The sequence below is a fragment of the Antedon bifida genome, chromosome 10, assembly GCF_963402885.1.
Source record: "Antedon bifida chromosome 10, ecAntBifi1.1, whole genome shotgun sequence".
Taxonomy (NCBI): domain Eukaryota; kingdom Metazoa; phylum Echinodermata; class Crinoidea; order Comatulida; family Antedonidae; genus Antedon; species Antedon bifida.
Genome location: NC_136235.1, coordinates 2322890 through 2344869, shown reverse-complemented (window position 1 = coordinate 2344869; position 21980 = coordinate 2322890). Strand labels below are relative to the sequence as shown.

Genomic DNA, 21980 nt, shown 5'->3' with positions numbered 1-21980 from the left:
ATCGGAATTTTAAATCAGTTAAATTTAAATCAATGATTATAATTATATCATTTTAAAGCAAAACTGTTTTTGAATTTTGCAAAGTTCAGCAGCATAGTCTAGATCTATAGAGGGAGGTCTTCATCGTGTCGTATATCTCGTCGTCACAATTTTGCCGGGGTATTTAAATTGAATTTTTGAACAACTTCTCTCCTTCCTTGCTTCTTTTCTCACGATTTTGTTGTTCTTAAATTCAATTGATTTTCTTTAAATATTCGGCCATTACAATGGAGGCAATTCAACAAAACTCATTTTCAAAACCTCAATTCAAAGTGTTAACAAAGAATAAACTAGTAAGATGTTTTAAAACTATATATTTCTGGGTGTAAAAAATGGTCGAGAAGTTGGCTGGCTAGTAGCTAGGCGTAAGCCTCGTTAGTCTTCTATGTCTAGGTCTGCCTATTAGCCTCATCTTCAAGCGGCTAGTCTACTACATCTCGAGGGCTAGGCTAGAGCTTCTCGAACTTGGTCAAGTGGTACCATATACCAGTCGACCTAGCCATTACACGTTTTACATTTTTAATTATATTTTTTAAATACTAGGCCTATTAATATTATTTTTATGAAATGATTTGATCCTTTTTTTATATATCATTTTTTAATATTTTTTTTATAACATTTTTGTATAATACAAATAGGCCTAGGCCTAACTATTTTCTTTTCTTTAACAGATTTTCCAAAAAATGTTCAGTTTTTTTCCAACTATGGCGAAAGAAAATAATAAATAATTACACATCATACCACGCAATTGTCATATTATATTAACAACTAATGTTTTTTTTTCAATTATTCTCATCAGAAACCAGCTGGTCAAGGATTTATTTCAAACTGCATGACAACCATGAATGGTTCAAATAAGATGTTTACCCCACGACCAGAAACTGAAATAAGTAGCACTCTGCTAGACAGGAAACGAAAAACATTCAATGTAAAGTTATGCACTTGTTAATTGTATGACCCACTATATGACCCCCGGGTAAAGGTACAGTTGAAACCTAAGCCAATGCTAACGGCCGTGGTGCCCATCTGCATTTCCTTAGCGTTTGGGCCAGACTCCACTAAGTGTGCATGTTACGCCACTCCTCCCTCACAAACAAGTCTGATTTACCTTCCCAGTACTTTTTACACACCGGGAGAGGTGTGTCATTTACAAATAATTATTGACCCAGGGTGCGTCAAAAACCTAGATGGTACATCACATCAATGAACAATGGTGTGTCAATGTCCTTCACTTTATCACCCACCGTATCATAAACAACATGCTCACAGTGCATCAAAATGAGTGCGTCACCTCACCACTAAAGGAAAGTAATATTTTTTGTCATGGTATTCATAAGGTATGACACACATCAGACAAATGACGCACCTCTCCCGGGGGTTGTATAGTGGGTCAATGCAAATATCTTTCAGGTGTTTAATTACTGGTGTTTATTTATAGTTATTATTTCGAAATATCCACTTAAAATGAAAATCATTTTATTCCATTGATATCAACAATATTAAACCAATCGAGTATAAACTTATAAAATAAATAAATATAAACTGGAATTGGATGAACAAAAAACAAATGATACGAATTAACGTATTATATCAAAATTTATATTGTGATTTCTGGAATATGTTGGTTAGCACTCATGAGAACATCTATATCTTTTGTTTTTAGTCAATAGGAGAGGGTTCACCATTGCTCGTAAATAAACGTCAGTCATTGAAAGTGTTACAACCCATTGCTGGTAACCAAGATGGTCTTATTGGCAGGAGTCCGCAGAATGATCAGGTTCGTGTACATTTTATGTATGAAACCCAGGCCCTAAGTCCACATAGGATGTTGGCTTGCTTGTTAATGTCATTCAATCCATGTGTTATAAACTAACTTATACATTTGAAACGAGCTACCGTAAAGCTCTGTCTACACTATCAAACTTTATGTGACAAAAAAATGTGATGTGCCCATATATGGACATGATGATGTCATATCACTACCATATTTGGCCATATCTATACCATATTTAGGCACATCACACTTTTTTTTATCAAACTAGTTTGATAGTGTTTGTAGACAGAGCTTAATATTATATTAAGGCCTGGAATTCTGATTTTCATTTTAGGATATCAAAAATCTGAAAAACAATTTAGTTGGTAATTCTAATTTGGACAAAAATGAAAGGAAGGCAATGAAGGAACAAAAGTCTTCAAGATCATCAAAAAGCAGTAATAAGAAAACAACAAAGTCAAATAGTAAGACATCTGGCGGCATAAGTATCTTTGTTGATCCCACAAACCCTAGCAGTTCAGATGATAGCAGCAATGAAACTGAGGTCAGTCTTTATCTCGTATTTCTCTATTTTCGTTTCAGTTTTTTTGTATACCGTAATTAACTGTAAATTATACGCAACAATGTCTGTATCAGTAATGTCAAACCTTCAGTTTTAGATTTTATGCACGCATCAATCGGTTACAATATTCATATTTTTCTGTGGCTGTGGGAAGAAATTCATTATTTATTTGCTTGTTTCTTCAAATTTTATTTGTCAAAAAAAATGTGATGTGCCCAAAAATACACATATGGACATAATGATGTTATAGCACTACCATATTTGGGAATATCACTACCATATTTGGGCACATCACACTTTTTTTGTCAAACTTGTTTGATAATGATAGTGTAGATTGAGCTTTATAGATAATTTCCAACATTTGAATGTGGTAACTTAAAATAAGAAACCTCTTAATTTAATTGTGCATTTTTCTAAATATTACTATGTTGACAGTTTTTGTGTTTGTTTGATGTTTGTGATGAATGAATGAATGAATTCAAGATTTTATATTTGAATTTCTATATTTTTATCTTCATTTGCTACTAATTCATTTTTATTTTTTATAGAAAAAAACTACCACTGACAATGACGATGTCTATGCAATGATGACTAAAGGTAACCTTTTACTAGATATTGTATTGTTTAATTATAAGACATCTTTATCAATAGACTAATGCCCCATTAAAACATTGTATTCATTAATTTATAGGGAATCATTTTGAGTTAAAAGATTTGTTTCATGATGTATTTTGGTGTATATACATTTTCTGAAAATTATATTACTTTATTTGGTATATAATGTTGTGAACTCAGCTGGTCTTTTAATAGCGGCCACAAACAGCAGATAAAAATGACAACATGTTAATTCCTAATTTCTCTGCAGATGAAGCGCCAGAGAGCTATTGGAAAGAAATTGCAGAGGAGAGAAGAACAGCGCTTGCAGCCACTCTAGAAGAAAACAAAAATGTGAGGCTTTTTCCTGCCGTTGATTTTGAGTTTATTCATAAACTTTTTTACATAGTACACAGCAATGTAACCCCCTACTCTTCTGAAAGATGTACTGGGTTCTTTAAAGTGCACATGTACACCGGACCTCCAGTTTTAAGTCCTTATCCGAGAAGACTTGTTCTACCACCAGAACAATGGTTGAGGAGTGACTTGAACCTATGTTGATTGTATTAGCTATGGTTTGCGGTGAACCTGCCTTAACCAATCGGCCCTCGACTCAACAAATTTGAAAGTCTAACTTGTGGATACGACGTTTTGAATTGTTAGGCCTACTAATTTATTGGAACTGTAGCACCCAGCTTAATTAATGCCATAATACAAAATATTATTAGTTTCAGATATTTAATATATTATTTTAAATTTCAGTTACATAATGAATTGAATAATTTAAAGTGTGATTATGACCGACTGAAGAAAGTAGCCGATCAAGCTGAATACTTTGCAGGTATCATTGAGGTGAGATTAATTTATCCGTTTATCACATTTTTGTCGATTCATTTGAACACCAGGGAATAGAGACAAATGTACCTACATTCCCACAATTAATGCAGAATGGATGAGACCATTTGATGATCGAGCTTGACACAAAATAATGAAGCTCTGTCTACACTATCAAACTTTATGTGACAACAAAATGTGATGTGCCCATATATGGACATGGTGTCATATCATTACCATATTTGCACATATCACTACCATATTTGGGCACATCACACTTTTTCGTCAAACTAGTTTAATGTGCAGACAGAGCTTAATACATTTCTTTCCTGAGCATGTAACTTCTTCAGAAAAGTTCTTGGAATTCCAAATATCACAGTTTGTATATTATAAATTATAATGAATGAGATATATTATACAAATAATGAATGAGATATATTATACAAATAATGAATGAGATATATTATACAAATAATGAATGAGATATATTATACAAATAATGAATGAGATATATTATACAAATAATGAATGAGATATATTATACAAATAATGAATGAGATTAATGTATAGAATATTTTATAATTTGAATGTTAAATGTAGCAAAAATTACTTCAAAAAGTTTAATTTGAAGCAAATGTCGCCCAATTGAACAATTTTTTAACTTCAGTAATTACTGTATTTATATCTCTTTACATAATAATAACACAACATGTCTGTTCTTTCAGGATCTTCTTGGAAAAAAAGTTGATGATAGTGCCGATGACGAGTCGGAAACCAAAAGCACAGAACCAGCAAATGAAAGTCGTAAACGAAAACGAAGTGATGAGGATGATGATGAAACTGGTCTACAACATAAAGAAGCAAAGTTATACAGCTCAGATGAAGAAGAAACTGTGGAAGATGTAGATGATGAGGAGGATGAGGAAGAAAATAGTCTGTTTGGAAGTTATGTCTAAAATTCAACATCATTTATCATAATCGGTGGTTATATACAAGCCTTGCCTTCAATTGCAATATTTACCACAAAAATGAATTCCTTCATAAGATCATTGATGTGTTTTTACATTTTTTCGTTTCACAAATTGTTTACTACTAGTGTAGGTTGATTATATAAAGCTCTGTCTACACTAGCAAACTTTATGTGACAAAATAATGTGCTGTGCCCATATATGGATGATGTTGTCATATTACTACCATATTTGGGCACATCACACTTTTTTGTCAAACTATAGTTAATTGATAGTGTAGACAGAGCTTTAGACTAATTTTTGTTTGTGAAACAGTCATTCTTTTTTTTTAATGTATTAAGAAATTTTGTGTTGTTATATTTAGAAATGTTTTTTTTTATGTTTATATTTAATAATCTACAATAAATAAAATATTTATGGATCAGAACATGCTCCGATGTAAAAATATACTACGGATCACCTTTTAATAATTTTGATTTGTTCAATTTGCACTTCTTTAAAAGTAAAAGAGTAGATAACTAAAAATTCTGTAGAAAGCGTATACTATGAATTATCAGCATAATTATTACTTGAATGTTTTTGTAACTGAGCAATTTTCATCATCTGGTCTGATTTTACAAATTGTTTAATGATGTATTTTGGTGTATATACATGTACAGTAATGTTTAATAAATTGTTAATGTTTGAAATTTATTGTAGTTTTATTCTTTGTCAACCAGTCCACAAAGTTTTCTTGAACAACTTTGTTTTTGGAATGCCAAGTATTTCTTGTGAGCAACATTTCAAACTTAGGCATATCTATATTAAATTGACGAAATTATTTGTGTTGTTGTAAAAAGCCGACAATTTAGACAGTTTATTTGAAACTTAAAGATATGGAATTTTAATTTCGGTCTGCTTATAAAACCATGGAGGTAAAAAAAATAAATATTTTGTTACCTCCATGTTAAAACTGTAACTAGTGTTTGTGTGCTACTAAAATAGAGGGCGCTGGTATACTTTTTTATGGGGGTCATCGGGGACCGGAAGTCGAAAAAACGTGCATCCGAGAGTGGAGAGTGACGAGACGGTGGACGAACACCGGCGGTGTTTTTGGGGATTTCAAAGGTTTTCATTCAATAAAATTGCTTTTGGTTAAATTGTATAACCATTCTAGTCCAATAGTAAACATATTGTGAAACATCTAATCTATAAATATGTGAGTTTTCTAGCCTAGGCCTAGCTCTATAGACTATAGTCTATTCTAGGGCCTAGCTAGCTAGGTAGGCGTAAGTAAGCCAGCCAGGTAACCTGCAGCCTGACTGAGTAGAGAGAGTAGCTAATGATTATAAATTAGGCCTACCAGCACTAGCAGACCCTAAATTGGCTATGCTACTTTAATATGTCCTTAACTTAGGCGATATAAAGCCGGCCGTATATATTATCATGTAAAACGACTCGACTGTGATATTGATTAATACTATTTTGATATAATTTTATAACTCCCTGGTATAAAAATGTATTTTTATAGGAGGGCAGTCATATAAATAAATTGCTACAGAGTGTTGAATGTCCAACTGATGTCCAAAATGGATGATGAGGGTGAGCAGATCACAACCGGTATGCAACTTCATTTACTTTAATTTAATAAAATGATGATATGAAATGCAAAATGTATTATGTTATTGTATTCTGTTAAATCTAGCCTGCTGTATTTGAAAGAGCTAACAATACAGTAGTTTACTGTATATGAAAACACAGTGGTATGGTAGCTATAAGCTATTTAAAGAGTAAAGCTCTGTCTACATTATCAAACTAGTTTGACAAAAAAAGTGTGATGTGCCCAAATATGGTAGTGATATGACATCATGTCCATATATAGGCACATCACATTTTTTTGTCACATAAAGTTTGATAGTGTAGACAGATTTTAACATAAATTATTTGATATAATTTAAATAATTTGTAAAAACAAAATTTAATATATCTCAAAACAATCATAACTTTTTCTTTTTTAAATCTCAGTAATTGATGTTGCTAAATTTGCCTCAAGCCGTGCAGATGAAATAAATACTATGATGCAAGCACTAGAGGGTCGTCGCAAAGGAAAGAGGATGTTCCAGAGATTGCCACGCCATATGCGCAGGAGAGCAGTTAGTCATAACGTGAAAAGACTTCCTCGTAGTATGAGAAGTCAAGGAGAGAAAGAGGTATATTAAAGCAACATTGTTTTTAATAACTTACTTTATAACCATTGTACTATATTTAATTTTCCGAAAAACTATTTTCTCTTCATTTTAATTTAAAAGATGAAACAAAGTAAACCAACACAGAAACGTAAAGAAGGCGCTGATACCGAAGACAGTGAACCGGCCAAGAAAAGATCACGGCGTCACCGTAGAAGGCCAAGCAACTTGCGCAGTGAGTTTAATCGACGCCAGAGGAGGTTCATTTGGTTAGAAACGCATTTGTGGCATGCAAAACGGTTTAAAATGGAAGATAAGTGGGGCCACAGAATTCCACTGCATTCAAACGAGAAAGGGGTTCGAGCTGCATATAGATCAGTTATGAAACATTGCCTTATGCAGGTAATTTTGTTGGTTTTATTTTTGTTGTATAATTTTTACTTTTAATTGCTTTTTGCTACTTTTGATTTTTAAATTCTTGCAGGATGTATCATACAATGGTGTAGTGGAATTAGTTGGAAGAAAGGAGAACATTTTAAAAGTCATGAATTGTATCACTAATAAAGAAACAGGTTAGATATTTAATATCATACATGTATTGTCTACAAAGTAAAAAAAGTAATCAAAGTTGGAATACTTTTTTGTTTATTTCATACGCATCCAACAGCGAGTAACTCGCCAATTACAAGATGGATAAACTATTTTATAATTTATTGTGCTTATAAACTAAGTCTCATTTGAGGCTTAGGGAGGGAGTTGAAATTGTTGTGAGTTCCAACCCTGGCACTAGGTCAGGATTGAACCCTGGACCTTTGGTTTGGAAGGCAAGCATGTTAACCACCAAGCTACAGCTCCACAACGGATACGCCTTTGAAAGAAGAGTCTTAGATAGTTGGCATAGTTGACCATAATAACCAGGGTGTTTGGATTGATAAACCACTAAAACTAAATTACATTTACCACTAATAATATTTCTGTATTTCTATAATGTTCTTATTTGCAGGTATCAATATATCAGATGAAAGGTATTTGAATGGATCTCATCACGGCAGAACTATATTATACAAGAAAAATGCATACCCTTATAAAGCTATTGGACCTACAGACTTCATGTGGAATGCTCTTACAACAGATGGCACTACCCCCTCTGATGGTAGTACAAGACAGCTATGGTTATGGTTACATCCAGCTTGTTTTGATGAAACAATTGCAGAGATAAAGGGGATGTGTTCAGAGGGTAGCATAGATGGTAAAGTATCAAATGGAATTGTTCTTTAAGCTCTGTCTACACTATCAAACTTTATGTGACAACAAAATGTGATGTGGCCATATATGGACATGATGATGTCATATCACTACCATATTTGGGCACATCACACTTTTTTTGTCAAACTAGTTTGATATTATAGACAGAGCTTTAGATTAGCAATATATCATGTAATTAAATTCTTTTGCAGCCAGTATACCAATATTGCCATAAATAAATGTTTCTTTGTATGAAAATAAAAAAAAAATATTAATTTTCAGTTTCAATAAATGATCTTCGTGCCGATCTGGTACGATTTCATTTAGAAGGTCCCCTCTCACGTTCGGTTTTGATTGATGCTTTGAAAGTAGCCGATGTCGCATGCTCATCAGAGACAATAGAGGGCCGTCATTGGTGGGAGGAACATTATTTGGTATGTAAAATAAATTTCATTTTTTTTATAATTTTATACATATTCATTAACTTATGCCATTTTTTGAAATAGTTTTTAAATATTAAATAATACAAAAAGTATATAATTAACAGGGAAAAATTTCAAGAAAAATAGTTTTGTATTGTATTTTTTCCTACACAATTTCAGAAATGTATAGCAATAAGGTTGTTGTATAGCTTTTTGCTGCTATGCTACACTGACGAAATTATTCCCTGATTAATACATTTAATTAGACGGTAATCATAATATACATTTTTTACATTCTCAATTTTAATCTTTTAAATTTTGTTTTTGAAATTAAGAATAAAATAAATACTAATTAATTAATATTAATAATTAAATGTTAAATAAATATTAAATATTAATAATTAAATATTTAGCCCCTTCAACAGAGTATGAAGGCTGGGTTCGATTCCCAGTAAGGGGAATGATATTACACCCCTACCTGGAGGCAAATACTCTGCTGCTGTGGGATAACACTAATTTACATAAATTTACAGGTGCATGAATACAGCTATCACACCATTTATCATCCAATATATAACAGTTTACATAAAGTTAATATAGCTCCTGGACTATCAGCTTTCACTGCTTGTGATATTTTTGTTTAATTTTTAGTTAAAATTTGTAATGAATTATAATATATCACAGAACTTAAATTTCTATTGTAATTTCAACACGTTTTTTTTGTTAAATGTAAAAATAAGATATTTTTTATTAGGCTAAATTATTTGCTGCTACCCTTTAATATTCAACTTTGGAAGATGGTTTACACAATTAAAATAATTCATCAGCAGAATTTTGAGCTGATAATTGACACCATACCACTGTTTATGTTGCACCTCCCTACACCACAGTAATCAGTTAATTTGTCATAATCCTCAATAAATTTGCATATACAGGGGTGTGTTTTTAAGAGAGATACGCAGAGACTATTAATTTGGATCTAGGCCAGGGCTAGAGGCTTTTGTACCAGTCTCTACAGGCCTTTTTTATCTTGACCCAAACAAATTCCTGATGTTTAAACCTTCTAATTGGTAGTGATATTTAACCAAGTACTTGGTGGTAATTTTACATTCGTTTTTCGCTTCCAAAAAACAGGCCCAATTATACATTATCACCAACATTTATCCATAAACCTTAAAATGTTTGATTTACTGTATATTAATTTAGGATCCTGATAAATTGGCAGCTTACAAGGAACAATCCATTTTATGGGAGGGTATGTCTAATGTTGATATTGCAAGTAAATTAGAATCCAGTTGCATGATGGGATTAACTGTGAGAGATCCACGTCACTTGTTGCCAAGAAAGAGAATGCAGGCAATGATTGACTCTACAAAGATAATTGAAGGTATATTTTAATATTGTGTGGTGTTACACTTATTTGTTTATACAAATTGTGTGGTATTACACTAGTTTGTCAAAAAAAGTCTGATGTCCCAAATATAGTAGTGATATGCCCAAATATAGTAGTGATATGCCCAAATATGGTAGTGATATGCCCAAATAGAGTAGTGATATGACATCATCGTTTCCATATATGGGCACATCACATTTTTTTGTCACATAAAGTTTGATAGTGTAGACAGAGCTTTAAAATAAAACATTTATTTGTTAATAATTATGCATTATGTTTTCTCTTTATAGAATCAACAAAACAGAATCTGTTAGAGAAAGACAAACTTTTCTGGTCACCTATCTGGGATCATAATGTCAGGAAGCAGGTTAAGGACACCCAGGTTTCCCAGCATAAGATCAACCAGATGAGATCCGAGCAGTTAGTGCCTGGGACACCGTTAGATCTTGGCCGACAAGAATCAAGGATTCCTGTGCTTATTCTCCAAAATCCTGGTTCTCAGACATTGTGCAAAGACAAGCGAGGTAGTCCTACTTTTGGCACACTAGGATACGGAGCTGGCTTTGATGTTATTATTCCTAGTGGATGGGGAATGGAATTCTGGGTTGCATTCTACTTCAGAGGCGCCCGTGCTGGCGCCAGACGCGAAGCAAGCAGCTCACACCTGCATCAGGGAAGACCAGAATTTCCGCTGGATTATCCAGACACCCAAGGTGGTAAATTGTATGCTAAGAGTCTTCAGGAAGAACTGGTAACAAGCTACATGAAGAAACCTCCGGCTAAACGTCTAAATTATTCAAAGGTTGGAACAGAGAATCCATTTAGTCATCCATGGAATGAACTTGTAGTGTATTGGAGAACAAATGTAGAACAGAAAGACGCCAGTAGTGCTGAAAAGAATGAGCAGTTGATAGAGTTGAACCCAGAATCAGAAAATACCGATATATTTATTCTCAGAAGTAACCAGCATTTGTATCAACTACAAAATCAGTGTATTGGTAAATGTTTTAAGCCATCTAAAAAGTCTGTAAATGTGAAACAGCCTAAAACTGAAGATTTATATACTAAAGAAAATATTGCTTCAATTTTCACCAATGAGACATTTTTAAAGTTAAAATCTTCGCTTGTATTTGTGACAATGCGTATGTTGAATAGAGGTGCGCCCTCAATGTTTGCCATGATTTGCCTGATGAATAAAGAAGATTTGGAGGCGTTGGAATCGAACCCATCTTCTCCCGGACCAATTGAACCCAAACACACAGGATCACCAACGCCACGGGTTGGAAAGAAAAGTGAATCCGTAAAACATAAGAAAGAACTGAATGTCAAAGGTCAACAATCTGAACTTGATAAAGCTGTAAAGTTACAGACATCAACAGATGAAATATCTACAAACATTGACTGTTGTAGTCGAGCCATCATTGGTTATGTTACGAATGGAGCCCAGGCTTTCTCGGTTGGGGTCGGTTGCTCTGTTGGTCTTTGCAGCTTCGGAGGCCTAGTAAGGCTTTTGCAGCAAAAGGTACCAGGGAGAAATGCTGTTGTCTTAATTCGTGATTCTAAAAGTCTTCAATACAGATACGCATACATAAAGATCACAACCATCACATAGTGACAATTTTTACTAAAGCTCTGTCTACACTATCAAACTAGTTTGACAAAAAAAAGTGTGATGTGCCCAAATGTGGTAGTGATATGCCCAAAAATGGTAGTGATATGACATCATCATATCCATATATGGCCACATCACATTTTTTTGTCACATAAAGTTTGATAGTGTAGACAGAGCTTTATAAGTAATTTTGATGAAACTTATGACGTTTAGCATTCCACCCTTTGGTCAAAAATACGATTTATTCCAAATTTATAAATTTGAAAAAGAAGGATTTTAATTATGATTTAAATTTATTTTTGAGAGAAAAAAGAAATAAATGTTAACAGTAAAAATGAATTAAACCCAGAGGAAATTAATTAATTTATATTTTGGCTGAATGGTATCAAATTATTATTATACTTACATTTGATTAATTAAGGAATGAATTTATCTGATATGATCTGTGTTTTAAGAAATAAATGCAAAACTGAGATTTTATGATTGATAATCTTTATTAAGGAATGCTTATTCCAGATTAATACCAGTTTATCACTGATTTCCTTGACATAAATTGCAGATTCTATGTCCAGATGACCAACCAAATAATATGTACATCATACACATTCATGTAAACTACAGTACAGACGTCAAACATGATACAGTGCAGTTTTTATATGATGTATTATATTACTATATACCTATAAATTAGATACTAATTTATAGGTCCATGATATTGCAATATGATATGATTTTTCTGGCTTCTTTTGTATTCAAAACTACCTATAATTCCGTTACCTGCAGTATTTTCATAAATAATATACTTCGTTTACATTTCTCATATGTACAACACCAAATAATTATGTTAGTTTATTTACAGCATTTAATTCATCAAAAATATTTAAATCTTGAATTCGTGAATACTTTTACTAGTCGGATTTTAAATAAGTTAACAAATATGTTTATTGCAGAAATATCGGCAAATGCACCTCACGGGGCAGCTCACAACAGTTGTAATATTGCTCAACTTGATCTCACGATGGTCATGCTATTCTAAAGCCTGGTTTTACCATGGTGCTCAATCATAGCTCCATGTTCACACCCAGGACGCAACAACATGACATGCGCGTAATTTGACCAATCACGGACAAATTCGACTTGCCGCTTGTGATTGGTCAAATATCTTGTGTTGAGTCCTTGCGTTTTGTCATAGAACAAGTACTCTTTTGCACTACACAAGAAATCTAAATAAAATACGCATGATCTCCTTGAAAAGTAAATGTTTTAGCGTGAGAGATCCAGCTCTATCTGAAAATAATAATCGAGTAGTACATTTTGCCTAGTGCCAAGGCAGAACCAATCATTGTGCATGCAATGGCCATACAAAAAAGTCCATACGACATTCCAACTTTAGCAGTTGACGGAAGTAGAAAAGATGTTCCTCCGATGACTGGCATATCAAATCCCGCGGGAAACAGTACAATCGCCAAACAGAAGAGAATTCCCGCTGCAACTCCAAAATACTTGGGATACACTATCAAAGATGGCTGCTTTCGTGTTAAAACGACCAGTATTGCGCCTACCGAAACAAGCATCATGCCAGCTATAATTAGCAGAGTTGTTATAGTCCATGCAATAGGACTTTCGGTGGTTCTACATTGTTCTTCGCGTCCAAAGATCTTCTGACATTGTACAAATAGGCCTAGATTGATGTCTCCAAGATCAGTGGACACAACCCACTCTGGAATGGCCAAACTAATGACACAGAGTACGGAAGCCATTGTATAAGATATACCAGCAGCTATCAAAAACGAATCCATTTTTTCTGTCCATGTGGGGAACGATCTTTTGTAAAATCGTTGAGTCGCGGTGCACCTGGAATTTCGGATCGTTTTTCAGATTTTGCACAATATTCATAACTGTAAAGGAATTGAAAATGTGATTTAAGATTGGAAAATATGCAATGGTTAAAACATAGTTTGACAAAACAGTGTGATCTGCCAAATATGGTAGCGATATGTCCAAATGTGGTAGTGGTATGACATCATGTCCATAGGCACATCACTTTGTCACATAAAGTTTGATAGTGTAGACAGAGCTGTAGACTTAAATAATTATACTTGAATAATTAAAAGTCTTCTACTTCTAATTTCAATCCCTGAACAGTTTCATATCATGTTAATTAATTGGTAAATAATTGCTTTGTTGGACTGTTTTGAAATAAATGTAAATTTGTTTAAATCATGACATTCGGTTTCGGGTAACCAGAAGGGAAATCATCTTTCAGCGCACTACGATCATTTTGTAAAGCTCTGCTTTACACTATCAAACTTTATGGGACAAAAACAAAAGTGATGTGCCCATATATGGACATAATGATGAAATATCACTATAAGCACATCACACTTCTTGTCAAATAAAGTTTGATAGTGACAGAGCTTAATCAAAACTGTCACCCTGAAGATATCGATATTTGTGTCGGTCCTATCGAATTTAACCTTCATAAGAGGAAAAATAATATCCTAAACAGAAACCACGGAATTGTTAAAGGGAATTCTTCGGGAAATTTACATACGGCGTGATTGCGTAGTAGTGTTATCCGTCATCATTCGAGTTTTGAAATCCGTAGAACAATCGGCAGATCACTATTATGACGATTTATTGTTCCTAAAATATAATAGGTAGCCACGTATAATGATATAATATTACGCCACCGTTGATATATCAACATGTAGAGCATAACCCACGTAAGCCTAATCTGCAGCACAGTAACTATATACTATGATCTCAAAAGGAAGTACCTACTTACCATGATTTGGTCTAGTTATTGGGATCTAGCCCTTATGGCCAATGAACAAATATTATACAACATATTCTTGGATATATATATACAATAATCACACACAATGAAACAATAGAATAATGACCGTAAATATAACTAAGCTAAATGATTTTTTCCGTTTCTGACGTAATTAAAACCAATACATTCTGTGCAATACCATCGAATCATGTTGCTAGGCAACCTCCACTGATAGTTAGTTCAAGGCCAGAGGACACTAATAGAACACCGCCACCAAGGCATCATAGCATTGGACTGTATCTCTCGATTTATCATAGGCCTATAAAGTATAATATTCCATATTGTAAAAGATTTAGGAATAGATCCAGATCCAGATATAAAGTCCTATCTGTTGTGGGTAATCCGACTTATCTATATAGGCCTACTTGTTTTCAGGAATAAGAATTTATATTAAATATGGTTTATTTTCCTCTACACTTTGTCGGAAAATAAGCGACTTATTAGGGAAGATTACATTAGGAAAAGATAAGATAAGTGTTTTCAGGTAAATTATGATTTGGGACGGTGCCAAGAATGTGCTTCTACCAGCAGCAGGAGTTCAATTTCATGTGGTTTGGTTGATCCGGTAGATTATATCTCAAGTACCCACGACACAGAAGCACTACGATATTTATCTTGGAAGCTGTTGTCTTATCATGGAGTTTTATCTCACATTATGAATATAGAATTGTCTATAGAGATCCGTTTTAATATTTATAGTGTGTGCTAGTAGTATAACTACTGAATTAGTCGTAAGTATTTGATTTTCTACTTCTCTTTTCATTGGTACCAACCATGGTTGATTTCATCGGGTGTTCGTATCACACACAGTACTTTTACGTTTTGCAGTGATATCATTATTTTATTATTTAATCATAGGATGATGCTACAAACAATTTTGCTTTTAATAATGAACCCGTCTTCAATTTTTCGGATCATCATAGATATGATGGAATTTTCCAGTTGTTGTTGCCATATGAATGATATTTCAGGGAATTTTTTTAGCTGAGCTCTACCTATTATCGATTTCTATCTATAACTCTATTTTTCAAAATTGTCTTAGCTCAACCCCAACCACGGTAGAGTGTTGACAATGTACGAGCCAGCGAGGCATGCAATTCATGCATTTCATGCGGTCCATGATGACAGTAATTGAACAAAACAGGTATTATATAATCAACTGGCGAGCTAACCGGTCATGCATCTTGTTTATAGCTATAGATTAATACTAGTTTCGTTCTCAAATGACGTTCATGAATATGCAGATTATGACGTAACGATTAAAATGATGTAATGAAGCTTCGTTTTAACCTACTTTGAGTTGTTTTTTCTATGATTTGAGTCTAATTAGTGCATTTTTATGTTTTTTAACTTCTTTTTCTAGAAAATGTAAAAATATATGTCAAAATGGTAATCGAGGCTGAAATGAACCCAAACCCGATTTGAGGCTAATTTGGCAACAGGCCGGAGGTTTGCTACCCTCTAAATATCTCTCTTTCAAAATAAAAGAAAAAATAATAATATAATACAATAATTATTTTCCATTCAAAAAAGAAAAAAAAATATCCGTATAGAGGTTAGAACCCAATCTAGTGCTGAGAGCACTCAAAGCAGTGCACCAGGGCTATCCGTTACGCCACAAAGGCGTACATGACTGAACAGCTGACAATAGTATTGTACGTACTTCCTACGTATTTCATCATTACGTCATAAATATGCATATTAACCTTGTTAACAGCAAGATGACCGGTTAGCTCAGGCAACTGAGCGTCGTGTTGATACACGAATGTCGTGGGTTCGATTCCCACGCTGGTCGGTGGAATAGAGTTAAAGCTATGCTGTGTGTGGCTCGCGCTGATTGTATTTTATAATTATTTTGTTCTGTTTAAATTGAAAATAATTTTCCCAAAAGTGCGAATCAGTGTTGTACCTATTGGCGTCTTGTCAATACCCAAGGAGTGAATAGATATGGATGCCTAATAACGCCATGATTGTTAGATGTATTGGTATAGAGATTTATTAGTATAGATATATTCGTATAGAGACAAGGATGAAAGGAAATCAACCCAGGTAGCAAGTATGACGTCTCGACCTCACGTATGCATCATGAATATTCATGAAATATGCACGCCTTCTATATATAGTTTCTGCCTTAACTTAATAAATAGGGAAAAATCGAACTGTAGGCTACATCACATTTTTATAATAATATAATAATGATTTGAATTGAATTTATTTTATTTTAGATTCGGTAAACTACTCATGATTTAAGAAGAAGGAGTAAGCTGTCAAGAAAAAGAAACGTTATTAGAAATAATAAAACTGATTAACAACGGTTACCACCAGTTTTTGATATCGATGTTGTAAGACATGGTATTGTTACGTCATGGGGCTGGTGTTGCTGACTGTTGTGGGCCTTTCATACACAATTTCAATACTGACAACAATTATATCGTTGTTTGTTCCTTCCGTCTCTCACGCCTGGATCGTCAGCTCGCTGTCAAGTAAATCGACTATTTCAATTGGAATATTTCAAACCTGTGAGCAGATATTTGGTCGCAGATTCGTGTGTTCGATTCCGCAAGATCTACCCAACGAATGGCTATTCACTTTTCTGTTTGTCTTCTTCGGGTTAATCAACCAGATCGTAGTAACTGCTATAATATATTATGATATTTACAATTGGCATTGGAGACGTCATCGAACGAAAGTGGCAAGGAAGCTAGCGTTTAATTCTTGTTTATTGTACAGCCTTGCTTCCCTTTTATTCCCAATCAGTTTCGGGACACCACTTATAGGAGGAGCGGCTTTTAAGTTACCATCACATCTTCATATTGGCCCTGGCTATTACACTTTTGGTGCAGCTTGGTTTTTTCTCGTCATTGGAACAGCTTTTGCGTTTACTGGAAGACTTTTCTGGAAAGTTCTTGTAATATTATTCGGGTCGTGACATTTCGGTGAACCGTGCATAATAATAGTTCATTCTAAAGCTCTATCTACACTATCAAACTAGTTTGACAACAAAAAGTGTGATGTGCCCAAATATGGTAGTGATATGACATCATCATGTCCATATATGGGCACATCATATTTTTTTGTCACATAAAGTTTGATTAGACAAGGCTTAGTACAGTAATATTATTTAAAACTCGTTTCTTGTTTTTAAAAACGTTCGTTCGGTGGGATGTTTAGTATGTCTAAGGGTCCCCACCTGACAGTGATTTAGTTCACTCTTGGGGTGCCCTGTCTCATGTTCTGGCTGTTATTTATATATTAAGTTTGTGTATTTTATTGTTTTGTGACGAATAAATTAAATGAAATGTCGACACAATATTATATAGTGCATCTAACGGCCGGATGGACGTGTATTCGTCACGGATTTGATTAAATCGATTTAAATTAAATGACAACGCTTGCAAGTTTCAAGACAATACAATAAACGATTTTCTTTTTTTTATTAACATAATTTGGCAATACAAATTCGTTTTCTATATCATATTAAGCGAAGTACGTTTCGCGTGACAAAATCCATCAATTCGCATGTTCTTCTGCGCAGAAGTTTAGCGTGCAAATATCATACGTTACACAAAACGCCTTGAACTTAACATTGACATAGAAAAGATGTCAATACTTACTACACAAATTAAAATTTTTATTTACATATTTTATTTCAAAGACATTATTATTTTATTAATACTGATGTTACGTATATAAATCACATGTTAATATTAACACTTGGTTCCTACTAGGACGTAACGCAAGCGAGTTGACCAATGACAAAGCGACAGTTCGGATAAACCATTGCTTGTTATTGGTCAAATTACTTGCTTTGCGCTTTGCCTCTAGTGGGAACCAACCTTTAAACTGATAATAGAGATACAGTCTTTTTAACACGATTGATAGAAAGACTTTGGCGACGTATTTACTTGAAGAGAAAATTGTTTTGCTATGCAAAAAGTTAAAGCTTGGTTACCACTAAGACGCAACGCAAGGACGTAACGCAACGCAAAGTGATTTGACCAATCACAAGCGATAGATTATTCGAACAGTCGCGTGTGATTGGTCAACTCGCTTGCGTTGCGTTTACGTCCTTGCGTTGCGTCCTAGTGGCAACCAAGCTTTACTGTACGGATTACTATATTTACTTAACCTTAAAGTGTAGCTCCGGGTTTAAAATTATATATTGTTTATTATAAATATAAACCTCTGAAACAACATTAGTTATGGTTATTTGGTGTCATGGAATTATATATTGGCAAGGTGTAAACCAATCCAATGTTAGTTCACATTGTGACAGTGGTGTTGCTGTGACCTTATTAAAACAATAATGATAAAATCAACACAATTATCAGAAAAAGCATGTAACAAGATTAACCACACGATCATCGAAGTTATAATTATAGCGTTTAGATTAACATTAAGGTCTGTCTACACTATCAAACTAGTTTGACAAAAATAGTGTGATGTGCCTAAATATGGTAGTGATATGACAACAGTGTCCATATATGGAAATATATATTTTTGTCACAAAAGTTTAATAGTGTAGACAGAGCATTACAGTATTAGTATAAAAGTAGCATGCTACATATCACTACAGTGCACAAACGTCTTCGCTACACTCCACCTTGGCCTCTTTCTTTTCTGTACCACTAGTGCCTTCTGGAAAACAATCACCCCCTTCACATGCTGGCTGATCACCTCCATCTGATGGTTGCACGGGTGGCTTGCCTTTGATGTCAAGGGCATCTAGTATAACCTGAAGGGCAACATGATCTCCAGGCCCAGACTGCTTGAAGTCTAGAAGTACTTTCTCTCCCTCTGAAGAACAGATAAATAAGTATGATATTTATGATGATTTTAATGCTAAATCAACCCCATAATTTTAATTGCTTTTTATTACCTTTTTGTTGTTCCATGTATTAATGTACTGTTCAGTGAAAGTCAATAAAAAGAACTTATTATTTTGGCTATGAATTGTAAATATCTAATCATATATTTTTATATACTGACTGCAATATAAATATTATTTGATTGATTGAATGGATTATAGTTATAGAAATACAACCCCTATGGTTTATGGTGGCCATAGGGGTGAAAATATGACCCCTTACACCTCAGTATCTGAAATACTCACTTGCACTGACAATCAGTGTTCCACCAATTTGTAATTTTTCGCCTTTCACATCACCTTCAATCTTCGCTTCTTTTGCCTAGAAAAATATAATTAATTATTTTGAAAAGTCTGTCTATAAGCCATCCTTGATTAAAGTTTACCAGGTATGAATAAAATCAAACAAGGCAATCTAACAACAGGATGGTGAGCTTCGGAGATCAAAGGGTTTATCTGTGGCTGTGACACGATCAGTTCCACACCTCTTAAGAGACACTGTGCATCGCGGAGAATATGTACATAGTACAGTACTGTTTATATTTGTCGCAGCAGCCAGACATAAGATCAAAAGACTGTTTACAAGTTCCTATCTCGGCGAGCTCATTGTCCTGTTGTTAGATAGTTTTGATGTAATCAACAAGCAGAATAACAATAATATTTACTCTTTGAAGTTCCGCCCTGAGTTTACTGCTAAAGAGAGCTTTTAAGATCTTCCACCAGGAGAACCTATGGTAACCGAGTGCTTGATATGTTTCATGCTTTGCGTCTATATACAATTCTAAATAAACAATTTGAAAATATAAAAGTATGCAATTATGTGGGTTTTGTTCTGGTTTTGGTAGCTTTTTAGTGTCATGAATCAGTTTCCCAAACGGCAAACCAACACACTATTGATTGATCGATATATGTTTGGTTTCTTTTTATTTCAGTTACAGTACCTGCAAAGTTAACTTTAGCCTATAGATAACCATCATAAGTTTGTATATTACAATTTTAAAACACCTATGTATGTATTTAAAACCGCAATTAAAATTCTTAATATATTAACTGTATTTATTAATCATTTTCTAGCATTTTCAAAATATTTTTGCATAGCTTGGAAAAATAAAATATCTCAGGAGCATTTATGAAAGTGTTTTTAAACAAGTGAAGTTAAAGTATTTTTTTGCTTAAAAAAAGTCTTTTCAAAACATACCACCATCAAAGTATTTGCCTGCAACAAAATCATCTACTCCAAGCTCCTCTAGACCCACTCCAATAAGACGAACGTTGTGCTCGTCAAGCTGGGGTTTAAGAGAACTTAGTTCTCTGGCACCCAGCCTACACAAAGATCATCCAAATCTTCGCATGAAGTGAAAAATACATGGCTGTGTCTCCCACAACGATCCCATGGTCACAGTCTAAAAAAAAACATAGCGTCTATCCTTACAACGATCAATATCGTATATATATTTTTTCATACATATCTTTATTTTTTTATATATTTTTTTTTTTTTTTTTGGTCACTCCTAAGCCAGTCAGATGGCTGAACAATCAGTGCTCAGCACTTTCGTAGCGTTGGTAGTCCATTTTTATTTATTTTTTTTCATATTTTTTATTGACCATCGTCATATCTCACCACAATTTCAAATTGCGCAAGAAAATCCATATAGTTATAGGCCTAGGCTAGGCTTGTTGATAACATTTTATTATGTAAAGTTATTTATAAATAATATTTATATAAATTTATACTAGGATATTAAAATTAAAAAAAGGTTATCGATCAGGCTTTGTTTGTAACCTATTATACTAAAAATACTTTCCTGCAAAATTTGGAATTTCCTGTGCAATTTGAAATAAGTATTTTGATTCAAGGGAATACTTGCGCAATTTCAAATTGCGCAAAACATCCAATCACAGCTCGCAGGAAATCCGGTCTAGCTAGCCCAGCTGCCCTACCTAGTAGCTAGCTGGTTCTAGGAGGAAGGCCTACTCTATCTAGGCCTCTTCTCTAGCTAGGCCTAGGCCTATTTAATAGATAGCCCTTCACTGCATGCTGCTTGCAGTTAGCCAGCAGAGCAGCAATACATACCTCTTTTGTAGCTACACTTTTCAGAAGGTTACTAGCAACCTTTGAGAGATCCATTATGACCTCTAATACGTCAATATGATACACACAATTAAGTCTTATTCTCTCTTTCTGATAATAATGATGAAGGAAATTCTTCTCCAGTTACATAACCCCGTTTTGGTCATGTGCTGTAACAGAATCCGCCGCTTATCACGCATGAATGCACAATCTTGTCAACCATCGATCTAGGTCAGCAATATTGCGCCCCCTAAATATCAACTACCGAAACTCTCTTTGCTGCGCGTTTTATTTTTTTATTTTAGCAGGGGGAGAAGGCTGCGGATGCTACCCCTAAAAAGGTAAAAAAGTCCACTTTTCAAAGTATATTAAAGATATATTGTCACTCTGAATTTAACCGGTTTTTTTTTTATTTTATAAGTGAAAACATTATTTGTCATTTGTTCGGGGTTTATTTTCTTCGGAAAAATTTACTTTGTTAAAACTACAATATAGCCTATTGCAAGTCTGATTTTTTTTTACTTTCTTAGCTCAGGCGCAGCCATGGTAGAGTAGGTCCTAAAGTGCGAGGCATTCATGAATTATGACGTCAGAT

At 34.0% G+C, this 21980-nt stretch overlaps 4 protein-coding genes across 5 annotated transcripts; 2 read left to right on the top strand and 2 right to left on the bottom strand.

Annotated features, from left to right (window-relative positions):
• Positions 1 to 130: 130 nt before the first annotated feature.
• On the top strand, positions 131 to 5460 carry LOC144854052 (uncharacterized). Its single transcript, XM_078711935.1, has 8 exons — positions 131 to 332; positions 839 to 967; positions 1703 to 1816; positions 2148 to 2357; positions 2924 to 2972; positions 3241 to 3323; positions 3732 to 3821; positions 4529 to 5460. The coding sequence occupies exons 1-8, from the start codon at positions 267 to 269 to the stop codon at positions 4757 to 4759; spliced, it is 972 nt and encodes a 323-aa protein (XP_078568061.1). The 5' UTR covers positions 131 to 266; the 3' UTR covers positions 4760 to 5460.
• A 371-nt stretch (positions 5461 to 5831) lies between these two features.
• Positions 5832 to 11988, top strand: LOC144854809 (ribonucleases P/MRP protein subunit POP1-like). 2 transcript variants are annotated; one of them, XM_078712799.1, is made up of 9 exons: positions 5832 to 5878; positions 6282 to 6370; positions 6776 to 6960; positions 7060 to 7338; positions 7421 to 7508; positions 7940 to 8185; positions 8464 to 8615; positions 9810 to 9990; positions 10287 to 11988. In XM_078712799.1, exons 2-9 carry the CDS (start codon positions 6331 to 6333, stop codon positions 11606 to 11608), a joined length of 2493 nt encoding a protein of 830 aa, XP_078568925.1. In that variant the 5' UTR covers positions 5832 to 5878; positions 6282 to 6330; the 3' UTR covers positions 11609 to 11988. The 2 variants fall into 2 exon arrangements, with proteins under 2 accessions (XP_078568925.1, XP_078568924.1); XM_078712798.1 differs by having other exon boundaries at positions 5841 to 5969.
• A 180-nt stretch (positions 11989 to 12168) lies between these two features.
• Positions 12169 to 14572, bottom strand: LOC144854833 (uncharacterized protein C16orf52 homolog B-like). Its single transcript, XM_078712823.1, has 2 exons — positions 14397 to 14572; positions 12169 to 13506 (listed from the first exon to the last, which is right to left on the bottom strand). Exon 2 carries the CDS (start codon positions 13405 to 13407, stop codon positions 12892 to 12894), a length of 516 nt encoding a protein of 171 aa, XP_078568949.1. The 5' UTR covers positions 13408 to 13506; positions 14397 to 14572; the 3' UTR covers positions 12169 to 12891.
• A 3290-nt stretch (positions 14573 to 17862) lies between these two features.
• Positions 17863 to 21569, bottom strand: LOC144854830 (prostamide/prostaglandin F synthase-like). The gene is made up of 5 exons (XM_078712822.1): positions 21389 to 21569; positions 20513 to 20717; positions 19980 to 20095; positions 19561 to 19636; positions 17863 to 19244 (listed from the first exon to the last, which is right to left on the bottom strand). Exons 1-5 carry the CDS (start codon positions 21440 to 21442, stop codon positions 19018 to 19020), a joined length of 678 nt encoding a protein of 225 aa, XP_078568948.1. The 5' UTR covers positions 21443 to 21569; the 3' UTR covers positions 17863 to 19017.
• Positions 21570 to 21980: the final 411 nt, after the last annotated feature.